Below are 19,936 nucleotides of genomic sequence, written 5' to 3'. Positions count from 1 at the left end.
TTCATTTAACAAACGTGACATTTTTTTTTTTTGCTTGTTGAGAGCAAAATTGTTTTTAAGGGAGTGGTTTCAAAATAGTTGGTGTATTTGTCGACCAGTCTGGCCCCGGGCCATGGAGCCTCTTTTCAGGCCAAGATCACAGCGAAAGGAACCGGTGCAGTTCTGACACCTAGCGGCCACAGTCCGGTACTGCGTTAGTAATTCCTTGCTTGTTGGTAAAAGTTTTAAATAATTCAACACTTTGTGACATGTAGACAAAAAGTTTATTAATCAACAATTTGATGAAAACAATCCAGTTGGCTTGTTGTTGACAAAGTCAGTGGATTCAGGTGTAATCAAGATATCCAGGTTTAAATAAATATATTCACTATTTCTGCTTTAAACTAATTTAAGTCAGTATCCCTGCACATGCAGCCCAAATACAAAGTTACTTAAATGCTCTTTATAGTTTCATTTATGATTGTTATGACCCCCCCTCAGTTTTAATATCAAACAACAGGAAGAACAAGTCATCATTAGTCATTTACACAGATACATAACCAAAACTGAGACAACCATGGCCATAAAAAATAAATTACGCCAATTATTAGCATTAAAATTGCATTTATGGCTTTGAATGTGTATTAATCTCACTAAAATCATAGCATTGCAATTGTATAAATTAATATTAATGCTTCAAGGAATATGGAATATCAATGAAAAACATATGTAAATATTTATTCAACACTGATATTACAACAATGCACACTTATGTATACATAATGTACAGCCCTATAACTGACTGGGCTGCAAAGGTAGAGTAAAATTAAATTATTATTTTCTTCTAGAAACACAAAGTGCATTAAAGGAGAGCAGCTTCTCTGCTTTATTAGTGACGTCTGTTTCTGCTCTGTGCGCGTCTCCATGCAGGTTCTCTGCATTGTATTTAGATCATTCACTTACATCTCCAAAGACTGTAAAACATCACTCATAGTAAACTTGTGCAACCCATCATGGTGGATGAACCACCGCATGAGTCAATACCATGCGCACATCAGCAGAGATCAATACTTAACAGTCAACAGCTCAAACATTGAGAATGTTTTTCTTTTATACACGAGTGGCAGTTTCATCACTGTCCAGTGGGAAAACAATCATTGGTTTAGATGTAGAGGCCAGGGTTGGGGTCAATTACAATTGTAATAATTAAATACAAAAATATTGTTGTTGTAATTGTAATTGAATTGCAATTGAGTTCAGTTAATTGACTTTGTTATTGTAATTGGCATGGAAAATCTATAAATTATATTTCCAACTGCCTGTCACTTTTCTTTAGGATCATTTAACCAATTCTAAAATAAATAAATCAATAAATCGAGGGGTATACTGTAACTATAAAGGCACAACAACAATATTAATACTAATATTTTCCTGGATAAGGTGAAAACAAATTACATTATAGATACATTTTTTTAACTGTATTTTACAGCTGATTTAAGACATGAGTCGAAACTGACCCGTTGTCATAAAAGATGCTAACACAAGAGAAAGGACAAGTTTTACGGGGTACATAAATGACAACACGTGCACAGTTTATGGAAGCCATAGCGATGACACCAATCTTGAGTGCTGCGACAGTTGATAATCTTTTGGATGAGTTTAATACAAAAGTCTGTAATATCATAGATGTGGTGGCTCTAATCAAAACTATGAGAAAACCAAACACACAAAAAACACCTTGGAGGAGGACTGAGATAATGCAGAATTTGAAATCTGATTGTAGAAGAACTGAGCGTAAATGGAGATGGACAAAACTCCAAATTCATCTAGAACTTCACAAAATAAGTCTACGTTAATTCAATGATGGCTTCTTCAAAGCGATGCAGCAATACTTTTCTGAAATTATTGCTAAAATAGTCAACAACTCTCGCACATTGTTTTCTGTAATTATTACAGATTCAACTAAAAAATTCTTAAGAAAAAAACCCAACAAATCCACATGAACATGCATCAGCTACAGTGGGGAGGAACCCCCCGCCATTTTAACGGTAAGAAATCGATATTTGTTATTCATTGTAATTGACGTTCAGGGGGAAATAATAATTGTAATTTTATTTGTAATTGGAAAAAATGCAATTAAAATACTGTATGTAATTGACCCCAACCCTGGTAGAGGCAGATGAGCCTTGGAGTATATTTGCTGCTGTTGTATATTTGTGTCGTCAGTGCAGGAATTGGCTGAGGTCCTCATTAATCTCAGCCTCGTCCCAGGGTCCGTGGATGTTGTCCTTGTGTCTCTGCAGTCGAACCAACAGCAAAGGACACAGAAGAGTCACGCTCCCCAGCCCCAGCGCCAAGAGCACGGCCCCTCCCAGAGACTGGGACCCTAGACCCCCCACCCCTCCCAGGCACACGCCCACACACACACCAGTGAGCTGGCTGGGTGCGCTGTCCCTCAGCCTCTGCAGCAAGCAGGGCCACAGGGCGAACACCAGCAGAGCACAGTTGAGCATAGCGAACGTGTGCAGAGTGCCTGGTAACCTGGAGGCCAGGCAGACAGAGGCGAACAGTGCTGCGTTCAGGGACAGGCTGCCTGGTGGGGAGGGCTGGGCGTAGGGGAAGGACACCAGATGAGCCAGCAGCATCACAGCGGACATAGCATACACGGTGTCTGTGCTCACAGACTCAGTCAGTGTCTTCAGAACCGGTGAGAAGCCAAAGGTGAAGGAAAGGAAAATAGTGGTACTCTGTAAATTAGCTAAATGTGTCCTGGGCTCGCTGCATGGTTCCACATGGGAGGTTAAGGCTTGGTGCAGCCCGTATCCCACCAATGCACAGACAAGGCTGCACCATAGCAGCATCTCAGGGGGCAGCAGACCCTGCAGAAGGCATGCGCACTGAATGATTCTGCTCATTATACATCCCATCTATTCAGCTGTGCAGGAAGTAGAATGTGTAAAACGGTACCTGCTCCATGTAGAGCCACAGGGTGATGAAAACGGCCACACAGGAAACCTGCTGTCCCACATAGCCCGCCTCTCTCACCACAGCCCAGTAGTGGTACTGCCGGATGCCCTCGTTCCTACGAAGTTCCTCAAGGAACCGCTGGTCCACATAGTTGTCTGGGAATGGCTGGGGTTCCCACAATACTTTTCTCCAGGGCACGGATTGACCAGGGGCCCCGTCTGGCCCCATCAGCCTGACCTCACAGAAACAAGACACAGACACGGGTTCTTTTAAAAGTCACTAGAGTTCACCGTTAGTCTGATAGGCCATTTTTCTCTCATTTGTGAGAATAAAGGAGGCATCCTCACTAATAAAGTAGAATTGGTTTTTATTAGAATAATTTAGGTTATTTTTCAGGATCTTCTAATTTATTTATTTTATTAATTCTATTCAATTGTAGAATTTTCTTTTGTTCATGTTAAACTGACGGTTATTTTTCACATTAAAAACACAATTTTGTGTTTTTAATGGCTGTATTGAGGTTATTTGTGGTGACTATTGTTTTCTGTCTGAGTAATTTCACTTGCTCAAGCTTTTTTAAATGTTCCACACTACAACATAAGTAATAAAACTACACTGAACAAAAACATAAACAACACTTTTACTTTTGCTCCCATTTTTCATGAGGTGAACTCAAAGATCTAAAACATCTTCTATACACAAAAGACTTATTTCTCTCAAATATTGTTCACAAATCTGTCTAAATCTGTTAGTGAGCACTTCTCCTTTGCAGAAATAATCCATCCCACCTCACAGGTGTGGCATATCAAGATGCTGATGAGACAGCATGATTATTGCACAGATGTGCCTCAGGGTGGCCACAATAAAAGGCCACTCTAAAATGGTCAGTTTAATCACACAGCACAATGCCAGATGTCACAAGTTCTGAGGGAGTGTTCATTTATCTACCATATTTATATTTTTGTTCAGTGTACTGATGATTTGTGCTGATATATCGGTCCGATATCGCTATCGGCCAATATTCATGGCTGCAATTTTGGTATCGTATTGGAAGTGAAAAGGTTGTATCGGCACACACCCCAAGACAAATCCACCAAAAATAGTAAATCAATAAATTGGAGGTGATATGAAGCCCAACATATACACAAAATAACTCCAAAAACACACAAAACAACAGCAAAATGCACAGAATGTCGACAAAAATACAAGAAGAAAGAACAACAAAAACACAAAAAAAAGATTCCAAAAATACACAAAAAGTAATAACACACAGAAACGGCCATCTGGCACACAAAACAAACACCTAAAAACAGAAATACAAGCACAAAATGACACCAATGAAACACACAGCGTTAACAATTACACAAAATGACAGAAAAAATACCCAAAAACAACAAAAACACTGAAAAAGTCCACAAAACGCACAATTAACAATAAACAAAATGCAAACATAACACACGAGAACAAACAAAAATGTATATTTCCAAAATTACAGATAAATACACAAAATGATTAAAAACACACAAAAAATACACATAGAGACAAAAACACCTTTGCTGTATTAATGCTCAGATTGGTTGTTATTCTTCATATAATATGGCATGAATGCTGATAATGTGGCCCTCGGATCAAACAATCACATTTTTGCGGCCCCAGCTGTGAAAACAGTTGCCCATCCCTGTCTTATGATAACAAATCAGTTTTGACCCATGTCTTAAATCACAATACACTAAAATTAAATATCAATTATAATATTTGTTTTTCATCTCTTGGTTACCTTGTTAGGCTTCCTAATCCATGGAAAAACAGGTTTTAATATTTTGGTGTGTGTGTGTGTGTGTGTGTGTGTGTGTGTGTGTGTGAGCCTGTTTATGTGTATCAGAATCATAAGTACTTGATTTATCCAGAGGAGAAATATACAGACATTCGAGAAATGTTACAAATGAATGTTTTTATTGTATGTTTTATATATTATTTCAAAGCCAACCTTTTTAAAATGTTTTTAAGCTCGTATGCAGCACTCCAAAAGCAACCTAAAGGTGAGCATTTAGCTTTGTATTGGTTTCCTTTCCGCTGAATGGATCAGGTGATCAACTGTTTTTATTCCTGCTTTGGAACAAAACTACCACTTCCACAGGTTTTCCCTCAGTAATTATGACAGATATCATGTTTCTTCGCCTTTACACTGAGAATAGTATGTTGAAACGACGCTGAAATGCGCCCATAAAGGTTTTAGAGTCGGTTTTCACTGACCTGGATTGAAGCCTGATCAACGCGGAAACTCCTACAGGCTCAAACACCAAACAGGAAGTGACGTATGTATCGTAGACCACAGCGCTTCCTGCTGGTAGATATCATACTAGCGCCCCCTGATGGCAACTATATATAGATTTACAGGTCTAAAAAATATATTTGTGTGTGGAAGTCATTGGGCAGTGTTGCTAAAAACTAATAAATTAAGACTTGCAATAAAAAAAAGTTGCAAAATGAACTGTAATTAGAAGTTGCAGTTAAGATGTGTAAATAGTTTAATTGATATTTTGCAATGTTTATCAAATAATTAAAATTGAACATTTTTTTCTTTGATTGAAAAGATTTTTTTAATTGAAGTTACCTTTTTTGTATTTGGGCCATGTTATGGGTCGTACTTTTGAGTCTTTATTATTCAGTCAGAAAATAAAACATTTCAATCAATGAAAAAAAAAAAATTCAATCAAAAAAAAAAAATTAAATAGTGTTTGAACGCAAAAATTGAGCCCCAAAAAAACTTTTTCTTTGATTGAAAATATTTGTTTTTGATTGAAGTAGCCTTTTTTTCTTTGATTGAATAATAAAGACACAAATCTACCTCCATAGTGTATAAACAGTATAATGTACATTATAGTATATTCTTTTCCATTTTAAAAAACTGCATTCATTACACTTTGATCGACATAATTCAATAAATATCACTGTATATATATATATATATATATATATATATATATATATATATTTACTTAAGTATGTTCTATTTACTTTTTTATTTTTGACTGTCTGCACTTTTAAAATTTCCAGTTTGCAAATCAAGGGTAAATAAAACAAGATGCATAAAATAGATGCAAGACATAAAGACAAAGACATAAAAACATACAAATTATAATGTAGTTGATGTTGGATGTGAGAGATTTAGTGTAGGTGAACGATAAAGCATTTATTAACAGTAGCTTGTGCTTTAGTGTAAGAGGGCCTCAAAATGAAAGTCACTTAGGGCCCCATGAAGGCTCGAACCGGCCATGAAAACATTAACCTTTTTTGTGGTTTTTGATATGCGTAGAAAATGACGTGCAAAATAATAAATAATAAATAAATAATAAAGAATAAACGTGACACATTTCTAGACTTATAAACAATGAATGAACATTTACAGTTCAAATTCAATTCATCAATACAATGAGTTTAGTAAACCAAAAAAGTCATGCGCTTTCTTTAATGTATGATGTTGAGGATAAATATGATCTCATTTAGAGTTGATTGTTTTAGCTAGTAAGGGCTCCGGCATGCTCATGATACAAAAAAAATCATAGATTAAAACTTAAAGCAGTGAATGAACGACCATTAGATGCAAAAATGTCATCCTATACAGTCTATGAGCCATTCTATATTAGACAGATTTTTTTTTTTTTTACAAATGAACATAATACAAATATGTATGTATATGCACCGTATATGTTTGCATATTATTCTTACATAATGAAAAACTAAATGTGAAGTTTGAAATGTTATTCTGTGAAGGAGGGGTATGTACCTAGAAGTTCCTTGAACTTCTGCCTACTCTTTTTGAGCACTTTCTCCTTTGAATACTGTTGTATGTATGTTGTATGTACTTTACATAACGTGTTTTTTTTATGTTGCTCAAATAATAAAATAAAATAAAATAACAGAGCAGTTTCATCACAATTGAGCCACAGATTTTTAGGCGGGAAAATGAGCAGTTTCAACATTTATGTGCCCTAGTTTTAAATGATATTTAAATTATGTAAGGCATCAATAATTTCCAAGCAAAAAGTGACATATCAGTCCCTGCAGAATCTTCCTTTTTAAATGTCATTGATTTTGCAACCAATCTTTATTTAATTTGGAAAAATTATGTTTTGAAAATGTAAGGAAAATTGCAGAGTTTTTGATCAAATTGAGATATAAAACACAGTCAGGTGATAAAAGCATAGGAAGGTGGAGTTTCATTGAATTTGGAGTGAATTAGTTGGTCATTTCCATTTCATAATTTCTCTTTAGGGACGAATTGGATTCCCTAAAGGGTTGGATTTGGCCCCCAGACCTCGAGTTTGACACATGAGATGAATGATAAAATGTATTGATAACAAACTTTGCAAGTTTTTTGCAGTTTGTGTGTACTGACGATTTAGACAGAAGGAAATACACATGCGATTAAATATGTTTGTATTCACAGTTTGAGGTTTTTCTTCCAGGCCCAGAACATGACTTGCTTGTTTACAGTTTGGTGTTACTGTCCTGTCCTTTAAAGTGATGATGCAACCTTGTGCATGCAAATAGAACTGTGGGAATCTTTAAATGTTAAGGATGTTATTCTACTCCGTCTCTCAAACAAGTCCGTTGTTTGTCTTTGGTAGATTCAGATTGGAGCAGTAACGACAGCATGTTGTAACGTGGCCTTGTGGAAACACTGTGGACTGCAGATGCAGCTTCAGGTGCAAGAGTACAAACGCTCTGAATAGGGCTGGGTAATATATCCAGATTCAAGATATATAAAATTACAATATTGTCTAGATCGATATATATATACTGTATATATATATATTTTGTAGTAAAATACTGATTTTAGGAGTCACTGCATTCTCTACTTAGAACAGCATGAAAAGCACAGTTAGATGGATTATGATTGCATCTTAACCCAGACCTTCCCCTAAACCAGCCAAACTACAGAATTCACTCACACATGCTGTCCCTTATACAAAAAAAAGCAAAAAGTGGCACATATTGTGCAGCTGTTTGTTAATGTCTCAGTCCCATTGTGTATTTTGATATCCTATGTATTCTTGTTGTTCATTTGTGTATTTTTCAGTAGTTTTGAGTGTCTTTCTGAGTCGTTTTGTGTATTTCTTGGTACATTTGTTCTTGGATTTTTTTCTCCTTTTGTCTTTTGTTTATTTTTGGTCTTTTGTGTATTTCTGTTGTCCCATTGTGCATTTTTTCCTCCTTTTGTGTATTGTGTTGTCCTATTAGGTATTTGTGTTGTTCTTTTGTGTATTTCTCTGTTAAATTGTAGTAATTTTGCATTTTTTTGCTGTCATTTTGTGCACTTATTTTTTTTTAACCAATCTTAAAGCACAGTGATGCTATTTTAGCCTGTGTGTTATTTTGCATCAGCAAATTTAAACAATCACTGTCTTTCTGGTAAGACTTTATTTAATAAAAAATTATCAAGATTTATATTGTATATCGCCATTTTGAGAAAAATGATTGAGATTAGAATGTTGGTCCATAATCACCCAGCCCTACCTCTGAATGCAGCAACCTTTGCGAAAGCAAAACAAAAAGTTCAGATAACGTATGTCTCATTTTATTTTTTACACATTTACAACTTGAAGAATAAATATCACACCCCAATCTCTCCTTTACAGCTTAGTAGATGTAAAAAACAAAATGGTATGGCAGTTTAATCAGACACATCAGTAATGTCAGTAACAAATGCTTTTCTAAAATAATTTTATTCTTGTAACAATTTAAAAGCTCCTTATATTAAATCAAGTAATGTTTTAATAATAATAATAATAATAATAATAATGATAATAATGTGGGACAGGTAATGCCTTAAAAAATGTCAGCTAAACCTGGGACTAAAAGCTGATGCAGAGGATGATTATCGGACACACTGTGCTCATTCAGGCATTAACATACTGTTTAAAAAAACAATATCATTAACATCCCAAAAGCTCAACTATTGTTGACCAAACTCAGTACAAACCAACACCACTGACCACATTAGAGTCTTTATGCAAAGAGCTTCTCCATTTGATCTCTGAATGATAAATCTAGTCACTCAACCTCATCACACACACATGAGGCAGTGCAGTGAAAAAAAGTGCAAATGTCAGATTAAATGCACTAAAGCTGGTAACAATAACGCTGACTCAGCAAAGGCAGAAGCTAACTAGTGCATAAGTCACTGAGCTGTGAACATTGTAGTGGTTGATGACCTTCCAGATGTCAGTAGGGCTGGAAATAGAAGTTGTGTTGCCAGAGACAGACAGGGAGACAGACCCCTGAGTTCACCCGGTGGGTGGGTGGGTGTAACCAGACACCCAGCAGCAGCAGCAAGAGGAGCTGTGAGGCCTTCACTGCTCAGGTGAAACAGGAGCGTCAGCCAGAAAGGAAGAAATGACCTGAAGAGTTGAAGTTTGAACTGTGGACCAGACACTTTGTATGGTTATTGATGTATAAAGTAGCATGATTTAAACAAACAAAAAATAATAATGTATGGAGGAAAAAACATTTCACAGACTTTTCATTTTGGCAGAAAAATATTCACCCATACTTAAGGTTAGCGCTGAACACCTCATCAAAAAACAATACTTTCATAACCATACAGGAAGTTGTAAGCTCTGCTATAAAAAATATGAATTTCAGTAACTTGGTAGTCAGTCCTGTTCTGTGAAAGACTGAAGGCGTTTGGAAGACTCGTTAAACAATGCACTTGTTTCAAAGGGACGTAACAAAAGAGGTTGCACGAGGTGGAGCAATAGATACGAGCTCTTCCTCAGCTTGGATTCCAGTGGTTTGAGGACCAGAGTGACATCTGTGGAGGGGTTCAGTTCTTCACAAAGGTCACTGTGTGTGGGTGTGTATGTACATGCATCTGGACGTGCATGGATGGCTTCTTAAGAGTTCCCACCTGTTGGCACACGTGACACTTCCTCTCCCCTTCTTGAAAACGTTATGTGCGAAGTCTTCTTTTATCTTCAAACAGGGAGCGTACGAGGTAGACCTGAAGAGCCGAGACCACCATCATGACCGTGAGGTTCACTACCGACCAAAAGTTGACCCGGTCATAGTTGCTCTCCTGGAGGTTTCGATCGCGCGCCTCAAACGCTCGTAGGACCGTCTGGATCTGCACGCTTTTCATTAGCCTCGCCTTCACATTGTTGATGGTGTCCTGAAGGAGAAAAGACGAGCCGGTTAGTCTCGCTCGTCTTTTACAACACGCGTGTAAAACTCGAGGCCTGTGCAACACATTTATCCTGAAATAAACTGCAGGAATATAAAAAATTTAGATAAAAATTAACAGAATAAAAGTATAATGCAAGTTAAACTTTATATACTTGTTCCAGATGTTTGTTTCTCTGTTTACTGCAAGAAGTAATCAGACGTAAAAGTAACACGTTACTGTAACTGAGTTGCTTTAATGGGTACTTGTACTTTTTTTGAGTATATTTCTAAATCAGTAATTTTACTTGTACTTAAGTACACTTTAAAACACCCAACATTACTGAGTAAATTAATTTAAAAATTGGTAAACCACAGTAAAGTACTGATTTCAGGTCAGCAGTTCATGAGGCACAATGAACATAATACATATGTTCTTAGTCCATTTTTAATCAACACCCAGCAACTTTCTATGGTTCAGGTTGTGGTTTCTACCGATTATGTTGTTATCCACATGGCACATTTATAGTTCAAAAATGTAGCTACTGTATACTTAGAGCCTGACAATTTTCTTTATTTTAAATGGAATTAATTGGTGTTATTTTATTTAAAAAATAATCTTAGATTTTGACAAACCTTTATTTTATACAGATGCCTTTGTGGAAAATAAATTAAATTCCAATTGTGGTAGATTTCATCTCTTCCTTATACATGAGATGTTTACTGTATGTAAGGGAACCGTGGCAAAATTTTTGAACAAAAATAAACATGGGGGGGTGAAAGTATGTAGAAGCTTTCACTTTAAGTACTATTTAATTGAGCTACTTTTTACTTGTACTCGAGTATGTTATGCATGACTTACTTGTACTGGGGTACAATCAAGTAAGAGTACTTCTACTTGAGTAGGATATATTAGTATTATTTACACCTCTGGAGGCAATGTATATCTTTAAGTTCTAAATTAGATATTGTTTGAAAAAAAAAAAAATTTGATTTTTTTAGGTCTGACTCTCTTGAAATCAAACCGGTCTGAATGTGCCCTGAACCAGAAAGAGTTATTAAAGCTAAAATAATTTGCTCAAAATAAGATGTAAAAGGTATAAATTTCTGCTGGAAAAAAAAATATAGATCTTCATTGTAAACGCGCCACGCTAATGAATAAGTGATAACACACATTTTAAAGAATCCAACTGTGAAAATAAGTGGAACTAAACAGTATAATGTGCTTCCTGAGTAGATTTGTTTCTATAATTTTTATCATTTCTGGTCATCTCCTGCATGCCCTTGCATTTTTAGTTCATGTTCTAATCAAGATCATTTTCATCATCATTACTATGATTATCATTTTTAACCAAAAATTCACATTTTAAAATCCTTACATTTGTTCATTTTCCACTTCTCGCTCTCGTGTACCCCCATTTAAGAAACACTGCCAAAGTCAAATGCATAGAAGTGATTTTACTTCAATCCCACCGTGATTAGTCTGTAAAAACACCAGAAATGTGTTGGGAAGTAATTCTGGCAGTGGTTTTGGAGACAAACTCAAGAAATCACAATACATTTCAACCTTTTCTTTCTTGCAAGCAAATGATCTTTGATTTATTGATCTATGAGGCCAACACTATGTCTTTATCTGATTAAAAAAATATGATTTTGTCTCCAGGAGCTTTAAAGTTTATAACAAAAAAACAAAAAACCAAAAACAGGTTCACTCAGATTTGTATCTTCTTTCATAGGAGAACCCTCTCCTACAGAGCTGTCAGTGTGGCTTTTGATGACTTAAATTAGTGCTATTATTTGTGGTGAGGAAGCGCCGCAGGCTAATTAGCTATGCTCAGCTAGTTGGTAAAAGTTAATTAGTTAGAGGGGGAAACATTCTTGTGATCACGTCCCTGTGACTTTGCTTATACAGCATCTAAGCCAGACATGGACAACTTCTATCACAACAATGTAATTGTCTGATCCGAGGGCCACATTATCAACATTCATGTCAGCATTAATACAAGCTTGAAAACACATTTGGTTTTTTGAAATTCATTTTGTAGATTTTCTTTTGTGTGCTTTTCAAGTCATTGTTTGTTTTTCTTATATTTTTTTCTGTTCTTGTTGTCATTTTGTGTATTTTTCTGTCATTTTGTGCAATTTCATGACTTTGAAGTCCTTTCGTATATGTTGTTGTTTTTGTAGCCCTTTTGTGTGTTTAAGTGGTTGTTTAGTGTCGCGTCATGTTGTGTGTTAATGAATTCTTTTTTTTGTTTTTTATCTTTTTGTGTTTTTGTTGTTACTTTTTCCGCTCATTTTGTGCATTTTGCTGTCGTTTTCTGTTTTTTGGAGTTTTGTGTATTATGTTTCCTATAACTTCCAACTTCATAAATTACAATTTTGTTTTGGGGGGTCGCACAAAATTAGACCAAGGGCCACCAGCTGCCTATGTCTGATCTAAACCCTTATATCTACAGCCAGCTGTGAAATGGATGATCCATGATCACATTTTGGATTTGGACCCTTTAGCAGGTCTGATTGGACACAGCCTCACCATAATGTCTTCCAGCTTCATGTCCAGGAAGTCTGTCCCGTGGGCGTATTCCTTCCAGTCATCTGGATCTTCATCTGTGTCCATGTTGTCCAGGATCAACTCAAAGAAAATGAGCTTATCTGAGACTGTACTGAAACTGTTGTCGAAGCAGAACATGTAGTCTCCTTCCTCGGTTTCAACGCTAGTGACAAAACGACAAACATTAGGTTTTCCCCCGTATGTACAGCTGCAGCTTTATCATCAGCTTTAAGACGCTCACGTGTGGACGCCGTCAGACTTGCGATGGTCACTGAAGAGAAGATGTCCGGAAGGAGAGGAGATAAAGAAGTCCACATCGAGGCCTGCACCATCTAACACCTGTGGCAAAAGCAAGCAGAAACGTAAAACATGCATGTTTGAATCTAGATGTTTTGCAATACCATGTACATGTTTTGGCTGGTGTTTTTTTTTTTAAAAATATTACAAAACTCAAGAATTGTGAGCATGTTTTTCCTCTTAAGGCCTTTCTTCTGTGATAGGCCTTGGTATGCCATCTTATAAAGTAGATTCTGATTTATTCATTTAACATTGGAGATACTTTTACACATTTTAGGACACTTTCAATAAATAATTTGATGAGTTTTATTTTGAGACATTTAGCCCTTTGGAAGAGAAGTTTCTTAATATTGGCGTTGACTATTTATGAGTACATACATTATACAATATACATCTTTTTGTTAATTATTAAGCAGTAATGATTACAAAATGACAACACTGGGAGAAGTGCACTAGTTCAATGTTTACCGTTACATTTAGTCTTTTAGCCTCAGCAGCTAAAAATATGGCTTTTCAACCACCAATTACATCACACTGACAGCCTTTTATTTTATTTTATTTTGATTTTTGTACATTGTTTATTCCTCTTTTGTTAAGTATGGATTAACTCTTGTTTGAACAATGTTACAGTTGTAATTTACTGTGTGGCAATTCTGATAGTTTTGGTCAAGGCTTGGTGCTTTGTTTTATCAGGAATTATTTAGTTATTTTGTCATACCTGTTGTCTTTTGTTGTTATGTATTCTCTGTATGTTATTACCTTTTACATTTTAGCTTGTTTTTTTTAAAAAAAAAATCTGGCCAGGGACTCCAGGTGAAAACAAGCCTATTTTGGCTAACTTTGGCTCATTTACAACATGTCTGTTTATTAATGTGTAATGTCCCTTTTTAAATAATCAATAGTAGTGGTATAGTTCTTATATAGTTACTTTCACAAACTGTACTATCCATAAATATACAAGTCCCTTAAAGTCTAGAATAATGCATTTGATCTTCAAATACACATTAACTGGTAAAGCTGGTTTTCCAAATCCAGAAAAATAGTGCGAGAGCCCGATAATTCTTGAGAGATCATTAGTTTTACGATGCCGATTCTTTTTCATACAATGGAATACAATTAAACAACAAGAAATAAATAGAAAGTGTCTATTTGTACAGTTGTCGTACGAAAAACCCCTGGTGCTAATGGTTACTGAAGTGCACGTACGTAGCGTCTTAGGGATAGGGTTATAATCCTATATCGCAATAATTTTTAGAGTTAGGTTTACGGCTTAGTCATGTGACCTAAACTGCCAAAGAGGGGTGCTGCATACAGAAAGAATGTCAGTACATTGATATGGCGACATACGGATAGCCACTACAAAATATATATATATATATATATATATATATATATATATATATATATATATAGTAAGTGTCTTACCGAATCATATATACATATATTTTTTTTAATTTAACATATTTAACACAGCAAATTCCACCTTTAAAATTACATACACACAAAAAAAACAACATTTCAGGATATTTCCTGCGTTAGGGCTAAAATAAATGGGTTAGCTAAAAAAAAAACATGAGCGCAAATAAAACTGACGGAGCTTTAGGTCACGTGGTGTATCTATCACGTCACCTAAACTGGCCAATGAGGGACGCTGCGTATGCATAGACTGAGTCTATTGGTACGTTTCCGTCTCAATAGCCACAGCCAAAAATATATAACTAAAGGTACCGATATAACCGCAGTTGTGGTTAGTTCACAGTAATTACAGAGGCGTTTACCGTGTGTTTGTTATTGGAAAAACAGTTAAATAGCAGTGTCTGAATGAATGACCTGGTATTCAATCTCCAGGGAGGCGTCCTTCTTCATAGTCTGGTAGAAACACTCTTTTCGGCCGGCGGGAAGGGTGAAGGTGAAGTCGCTGTCCAAAGACTGAGTGAAGGCAGCTACAACTACGAACCATTCCTGGGACACAAACACGGACAGGACGCACAAGACCAGTCGCTCCATGGTCCTCCCTGCGTGTCTAAAGCACACAAGTGAAATTTAAATGTCGTCTGTAGAAGCAGATACTCATACAGACGTCAACACAAAGTTGACTTCTGCTAAAATGTTCTCACTCTGATTTTAGGCAGCCCCAGACTCTGCCTGATCATAAACACACTTTTATATTCTCTATACGCGTAAAAAGTACCAAGTGTTTTTATTTTATTTTTATTTTAGTTATTCATAATGTTTGTATTTTTATATCAAACAACTTTTTGTTTAGGAAATACAATATTATTTTTTCATGGCAGTTTTAAAGGGTCTACCTAGAGTTGCATCATGGTAAATGAAGTCATTTGTTCACATTCTTCATATCAAACTGTATAATAATAATAATAATAATAATAATAATAATTTAAAAAACGATTTCCGTTTGTATTTCAAATATTCACAATTAATCAAACTACCACACAATCATTCTTAAATGACATCAAATAAATCAAACCCCCACACAAAAAAAGTTATTTGAGTTAAAAAAAAAAAAAAATCTCATGATAAATAATGTATTTGTGATATGGGTTTTTTTTTTTTTTTTTTTTTTTTTTTTTTTTGAATCTTATACATTTTTAGTATTCATTATAATGTAATATTTTCCCTTTACCTATCTCCACTTGGATGCTAAAACATATATTTTTCCTGTTTTTTAAGTTTACATTTTAAGTTTTTGTATGGATTGACATAACTCCCGCGAGAGTCTGGCCGCAGACCTTCACTGTCATGACAGACAGACCTCAATTAAATTTAAATCATATTTGTAAAATGTAATTGACCCCAACCTGACTTCCCCTAATTTTCACTCTTTTCACTTTAAATTTAATTTTCTTTAAATTTTGCCCAATAACGAAACAATAAAAGAATATTAGATGGATGAGTTTTCTTTCTAAATTTTACATTTTTACAAACAGCGTAAGAAGTTTTATCTTGCTGACGAACATGATTACGTCCACCAATGGCATGTCTTTGTTTAGTGAATTTTAGTTACAGTTTTTCAATTATAAATTTAAAAGGTACATTGTGTTCACATTACCAAGCTCTCAGTTATCATACGTGTTTCGTTGCTAAAGATAATCGTAGGCGTAAAGTGTTAATGCGAGTGTAATAAAACATTTAAACTGAGTGCTTATCAAGAAAAAGAGTGCGTGAAACCAACCGTGGAGTGTGTTTCTTCAAACTCCTACGTCAAAGAAGGGGCGTGGTCACACTGTCAATCGTCGTGCCACTGCGTCTTTCGTGATTGGTCGGTGACTATTCAACCTTGAGCTGATTGGTGAAATATAAAAGGTGGGTTGGACTTAACAGGAGTCTGCGTCTCTTAGCAGTTGAACAGAAGCTTAGGAAGAGTGGACATGAAGCTCCGCACAATGAGACGTTGTACTCTGTAAGTGTAGCTTTCACCTTCAGAAAAGAGTCATTTGTTTGAATCGTTATTGTTCAACAAAGATAAGCTCCCAGCGTTACCTAAGCTCTGCTTTTTGTGTTTTGTGCAGCTGCGAGTGACCAGAGAAAAGCCAAAGAGCGAGGATGTTGGTCCCCGCGGGAAGATAATGAAGAGGCTGCGTGTTTTGTTGGTGTGCTTCATTGCCGCTCTCCTGTGCTGGTAAATATGGCTTTTTGTCTCTCACCGTGTTAGCAGCACTCCAGGCTTTAATAGTGCTCTATAGGGGACTTCACCAACCACACTCGAGGTATCATCTTCCGCTTATTATCGGTCAATCATCACTGACAGGAATCCTGAGTGCTACTTAGCTAGCTGTAGCATCCTGTGACAGGGTGTGCGGAGGGCTTTTTGTGGTCTGTAGCACACAGACAGTGGATGTCCACCCCGCACAGCTCTAGTCTGACATTATTCTGTTGTTAAGGATGACTTTCAGATAAACCAGCTGTTGAGTTCCAGCTTATCCGGTCAGGATGAAGCTGGGATGTTGGGCTGCTTCCAAAGGCCATCTGTTCACTGGGCGCTATCTCACTACTTTGACGTTCTATAATGCTGCTGTGTGTAGTTTTACGATCAGTTCCGTAACATTATTGAACTATACAAGTCCACATTATGATCAGAAACTGTTGACGTTGTCTATAACATATTGTATAAGCTCAAAAGATATATGTTTGTGGTACGTTGGCAGTTAAAGTTCTGGCCCAGAAGTGGCAAAGCTATGGTCAGCAAGCCAAATAGTCCAAAATGATGATATAAAATATAAATTTTGATCATTCTGTCTGACCAGAAAGACAATTCTGGGTTAAATTTGCTGATGCAAAATGCCACACAGACACGTGTGTTAACCAACAGTTGCACAATATGTGCAATATGTGTCTCCTATAAGGGACAGCACGTATGAGTGAGTTCTATTGTGTTGCATGTTTATACAAAATAAGCCAGAAAATATATGTACTGTATATTGATATAGGCGATGTTGAAATTTTCTATATTGCCAAAATAGAAAATTCTATAAATCGATATATCGCCCAGCTCTAGTACAAGGTATGTTGTGTATATTTAAAAACAAAAAACAACCAAATTAAACATATGCACTGTTTCTGGGGTTTGCAGTCTTCTGCAATAATAAAATAACCAATTTAAGCCTGGTTTAAATGGGTTATATTTTATGTTGTGCTTGTGTACATGGAAAATGATGCACTCCCACAATATATTGGTTGAGCAAACACTATGTCTACTTTTAGACTGTGAGAGGAAACCCAGGATTTCTGGTCCTTGACTGTGAAACTTTACTGTTTGCAAAAAAAAAAAAAAAAAACTATATTTTCTTGCAGCAGCATTTTCACAGATTACATTCTAATGAACTAAAAACCCCTCATTTTATTGGCATAGTACATTATCTAAAAAAAAAAAAAAAAAGTCACTTTCTGCATTTACTCCGTCGTAGTGATGCAGGACAAACTGGGAAATTGTTACATTTATAGGTAATAACAAAAACTACAACAAACAAATAAACAAAACAAAAAAATCACACCGGTTGAGGCCAGTTAAGATCATATTGGGCTGTATTTGTACTAAAGTATAACTAGTTTGATTCTCTTAGTTAATCCCAAAAATATTTTGTCATTATAAATCCACCTATTGCATAAGAAGATGCAAAAACAAAGCTTGTCAGTGTAAATGAAATTTACACTGACACAATTAAATTTACATTTAAATTTACATTTAATTGTGAGATTAGTGTTTTAAGAAATATAATTTGCTCTCTGCATATTAAAAAAAACAAAATCAACAAACTTGTTCAATCAGTCACGAACACACAGGTGCAACAAATGGGATTAACAGTAAAGCTAACATGCTACCTTTATCTAGTATGTGGTGACTGAAGAGCTGCTAGAATCAGTGGTTTAGCTAGCATTTGATTTATTTATTCTCATCTCCACCACTATGCTCCTCTATTAAACCCACTTCATGACACCTAATTAGTTTATTAATGGCCTGATAGCTTTGTTGGGCCTCTCTGTTGTGCCGTGGTTGGCACTGCTGCCTCTGTGTAGGTGTGGGATTCGTGCCTTACCATATGGCTTCCAACTTGTCTCTGTTAGCTTTGTAATTGATTGGCATCTCATCAACGGGGGTTTATTCTGTCAATTAGAATAGTTTTCAAAAGTGAAGAAAAGCACAACAAAAACTAAATAAAGTAAAATCTGAGAAATCAGGCAGGAACCAATGTAAACACTGCATCAGAATGAACAGCTTCAGTTCACATTTGGCCGATCATAGCTACTCCCTGTGGATTGTATTTTAGCGTAAAGAATCATGACAAAAAAGTACTTTACATCTGTGTGTGTGGTTTTTTTTTTTTTTATAAATTTCTGTGCACATATTTTGTTTTTTGGTAATACATTAAACACATTTTATTAGGGATTAACCCGATACTTCTTTTTCACTTCCGATACTATACCGATATTGCAGCCTTGAGTATTGGCCGATGTCAATATCTATTCGATATGATATCAGCAGGAATCATACATACTTTTATTACTATTAAATCACTTCTATCCATAGGTGACAGTGGTTCACACTCCAACAAAGTAACCCACAGTTGCTGACTATTGTTCTTTGTTTGAGTAACATCACTTGATCAAGCCTTTTTTAGCGTTCCACACTATGAAATAAGTAATAAAAGTATGTATGATTCATGCTGATATCCTATCAGATCAATATCGGTATTGGCCGATACGCAAGGCTGCAATATCGGTATCATATCGGAAGTGAAAAAGTTGTATCGGGACATCCCTATTACTTTTTGACCCTTGTCCTTAAAAAATGAGCACATTCTAAAAGATTAGATAATTTCAGTGGCATTGGGCTTTTCACAGATAAGGCTTGGTGCACTTGTCCACTTTTCCTGCAGTAAAAGTGGAAAAATAAGAGGGCAGAGTTGTCTTTCCTGATGGCTGTCGGCTACTGAAATAACAATATTTATTGCAGAATCAACACATTCATAAGTGAGTAGATCAATACCATGAAATTAACCCGTTAACTGTACATCAAAAAAAAAAAACCTCTGCTCTCTGTGTTGAGAAATTCTTTTAATTACAACCTGGCAAATCACCTGCTTGTTTGTCAAAAAAAAAATTGTTGCAAAATGTGGCTTTCCCACAAACCAGCTAATTATCCCTGCTGCAGGCAACTTCCTGAAAGGAAAATTTGTTGTGAAATCAAATAACTAAGCTTGAAACTCCGCTAAATGTCAAGTTAGTATCGACCACATCTTTCAGTTACTGCAAATTAACCTTGCCAAATCAACTACTGGTTTTCCAAAATAAGGTTACACATTTTCACTTTCCCACATATGCGCTACAGGTCATGCTCCTACATGCATGACCTTCAGTGCATGTGACACGGTCGACATATCTTTCCTCGGTGCCAATGCTCGCATTAGGTGCTGAGAAATGTCAATGCAGTGTTTGCAGCAGAGCAGAGGTTTCCAA

General features: G+C 35.9%; 3 protein-coding genes across 8 annotated transcripts in view; 1 reads left to right on the top strand and 2 right to left on the bottom strand.

Moving 5' to 3' along the window:
- Positions 1 to 244: 244 nt before the first annotated feature.
- pigc (phosphatidylinositol glycan anchor biosynthesis, class C) lies at positions 245 to 5,283 on the bottom strand. Of its 2 annotated transcripts, none has more exons than XM_028444568.1 (3): positions 5,200 to 5,283; positions 2,947 to 3,178; positions 245 to 2,858 (listed from the first exon to the last, which is right to left on the bottom strand). In XM_028444568.1, exons 2-3 carry the CDS (start codon positions 3,172 to 3,174, stop codon positions 2,202 to 2,204), a joined length of 885 nt encoding a protein of 294 aa, XP_028300369.1. In that variant the 5' UTR covers positions 3,175 to 3,178; positions 5,200 to 5,283; the 3' UTR covers positions 245 to 2,201. The 2 variants fall into 2 exon arrangements, with proteins under 2 accessions (XP_028300369.1, XP_028300370.1); XM_028444569.1 differs by having other exon boundaries at positions 2,947 to 3,183; positions 5,200 to 5,245.
- Positions 5,284 to 8,505: 3,222 nt separating this feature from the next.
- On the bottom strand, positions 8,506 to 15,088 carry tmed5 (transmembrane p24 trafficking protein 5). Of its 2 annotated transcripts, XM_028444600.1 has the most exons (5): positions 14,792 to 15,088; positions 12,906 to 13,003; positions 12,647 to 12,827; positions 9,860 to 10,120; positions 8,506 to 9,370 (listed from the first exon to the last, which is right to left on the bottom strand). In XM_028444600.1, exons 1-4 carry the CDS (start codon positions 14,966 to 14,968, stop codon positions 9,902 to 9,904), a joined length of 675 nt encoding a protein of 224 aa, XP_028300401.1. In that variant the 5' UTR covers positions 14,969 to 15,088; the 3' UTR covers positions 8,506 to 9,370; positions 9,860 to 9,901. The 2 variants fall into 2 exon arrangements, with proteins under 2 accessions (XP_028300401.1, XP_028300400.1); XM_028444599.1 differs by having other exon boundaries at positions 8,506 to 10,120.
- A 1,207-nt stretch (positions 15,089 to 16,295) lies between these two features.
- suco (SUN domain containing ossification factor) overlaps positions 16,296 to 19,936 on the top strand; it is a 47,032-nt gene continuing 43,391 nt past the window's right edge. For all 4 annotated transcript variants that reach the window (XM_028443582.1, XM_028443581.1, XM_028443579.1 and 1 more), the window contains exons 1-2: positions 16,296 to 16,382; positions 16,492 to 16,601. In XM_028443582.1, the coding sequence (XP_028299383.1) occupies positions 16,549 to 16,601 (53 nt within the window). In that variant the 5' untranslated portion in view covers positions 16,296 to 16,382; positions 16,492 to 16,548. The remainder of the gene's footprint in view (positions 16,383 to 16,491; positions 16,602 to 19,936) is intronic.

The sequence above is a fragment of the Gouania willdenowi genome, chromosome 4, assembly GCF_900634775.1.
Source record: "Gouania willdenowi chromosome 4, fGouWil2.1, whole genome shotgun sequence".
Lineage (NCBI taxonomy): Eukaryota > Metazoa > Chordata > Actinopteri > Blenniiformes > Gobiesocidae > Gouania > Gouania willdenowi.
Note: the sequence above shows the minus strand (reverse complement) of the source record. Positions and strands in the feature narration are given on the sequence as shown.

What these genes read in the sequence shown, in the direction of transcription:
- pigc (XM_028444568.1), bottom strand. Translation starts at nt 3,174, where the DNA reads ATGGGGCCAGACGGGGCCCCTGGTCAATCCGTGCCCTGGAGAAAAGTA. An exon ending in TGTGGCTCTACATGGAGCAG is followed by an intron (nt 2,859 to 2,946) that starts GTACCGTTTTAC and finishes TGCCTTCTGCAG; the next exon opens with GGTCTGCTGCCCCCTGAGAT.
- tmed5 (XM_028444599.1), bottom strand. Translation starts at nt 14,968, where the DNA reads ATGGAGCGACTGGTCTTGTGCGTCCTGTCCGTGTTTGTGTCCCAGGAA. An exon ending in CCCTGGAGATTGAATACCAG is followed by an intron (nt 13,004 to 14,791) that starts GTCATTCATTCA and finishes CTTTTGCCACAG; the next exon opens with GTGTTAGATGGTGCAGGCCT. An exon ending in TGAAGCTGGAAGACATTATG is followed by an intron (nt 10,121 to 12,646) that starts GTGAGGCTGTGT and finishes TTTCTCCTTCAG; the next exon opens with GACACCATCAACAATGTGAA.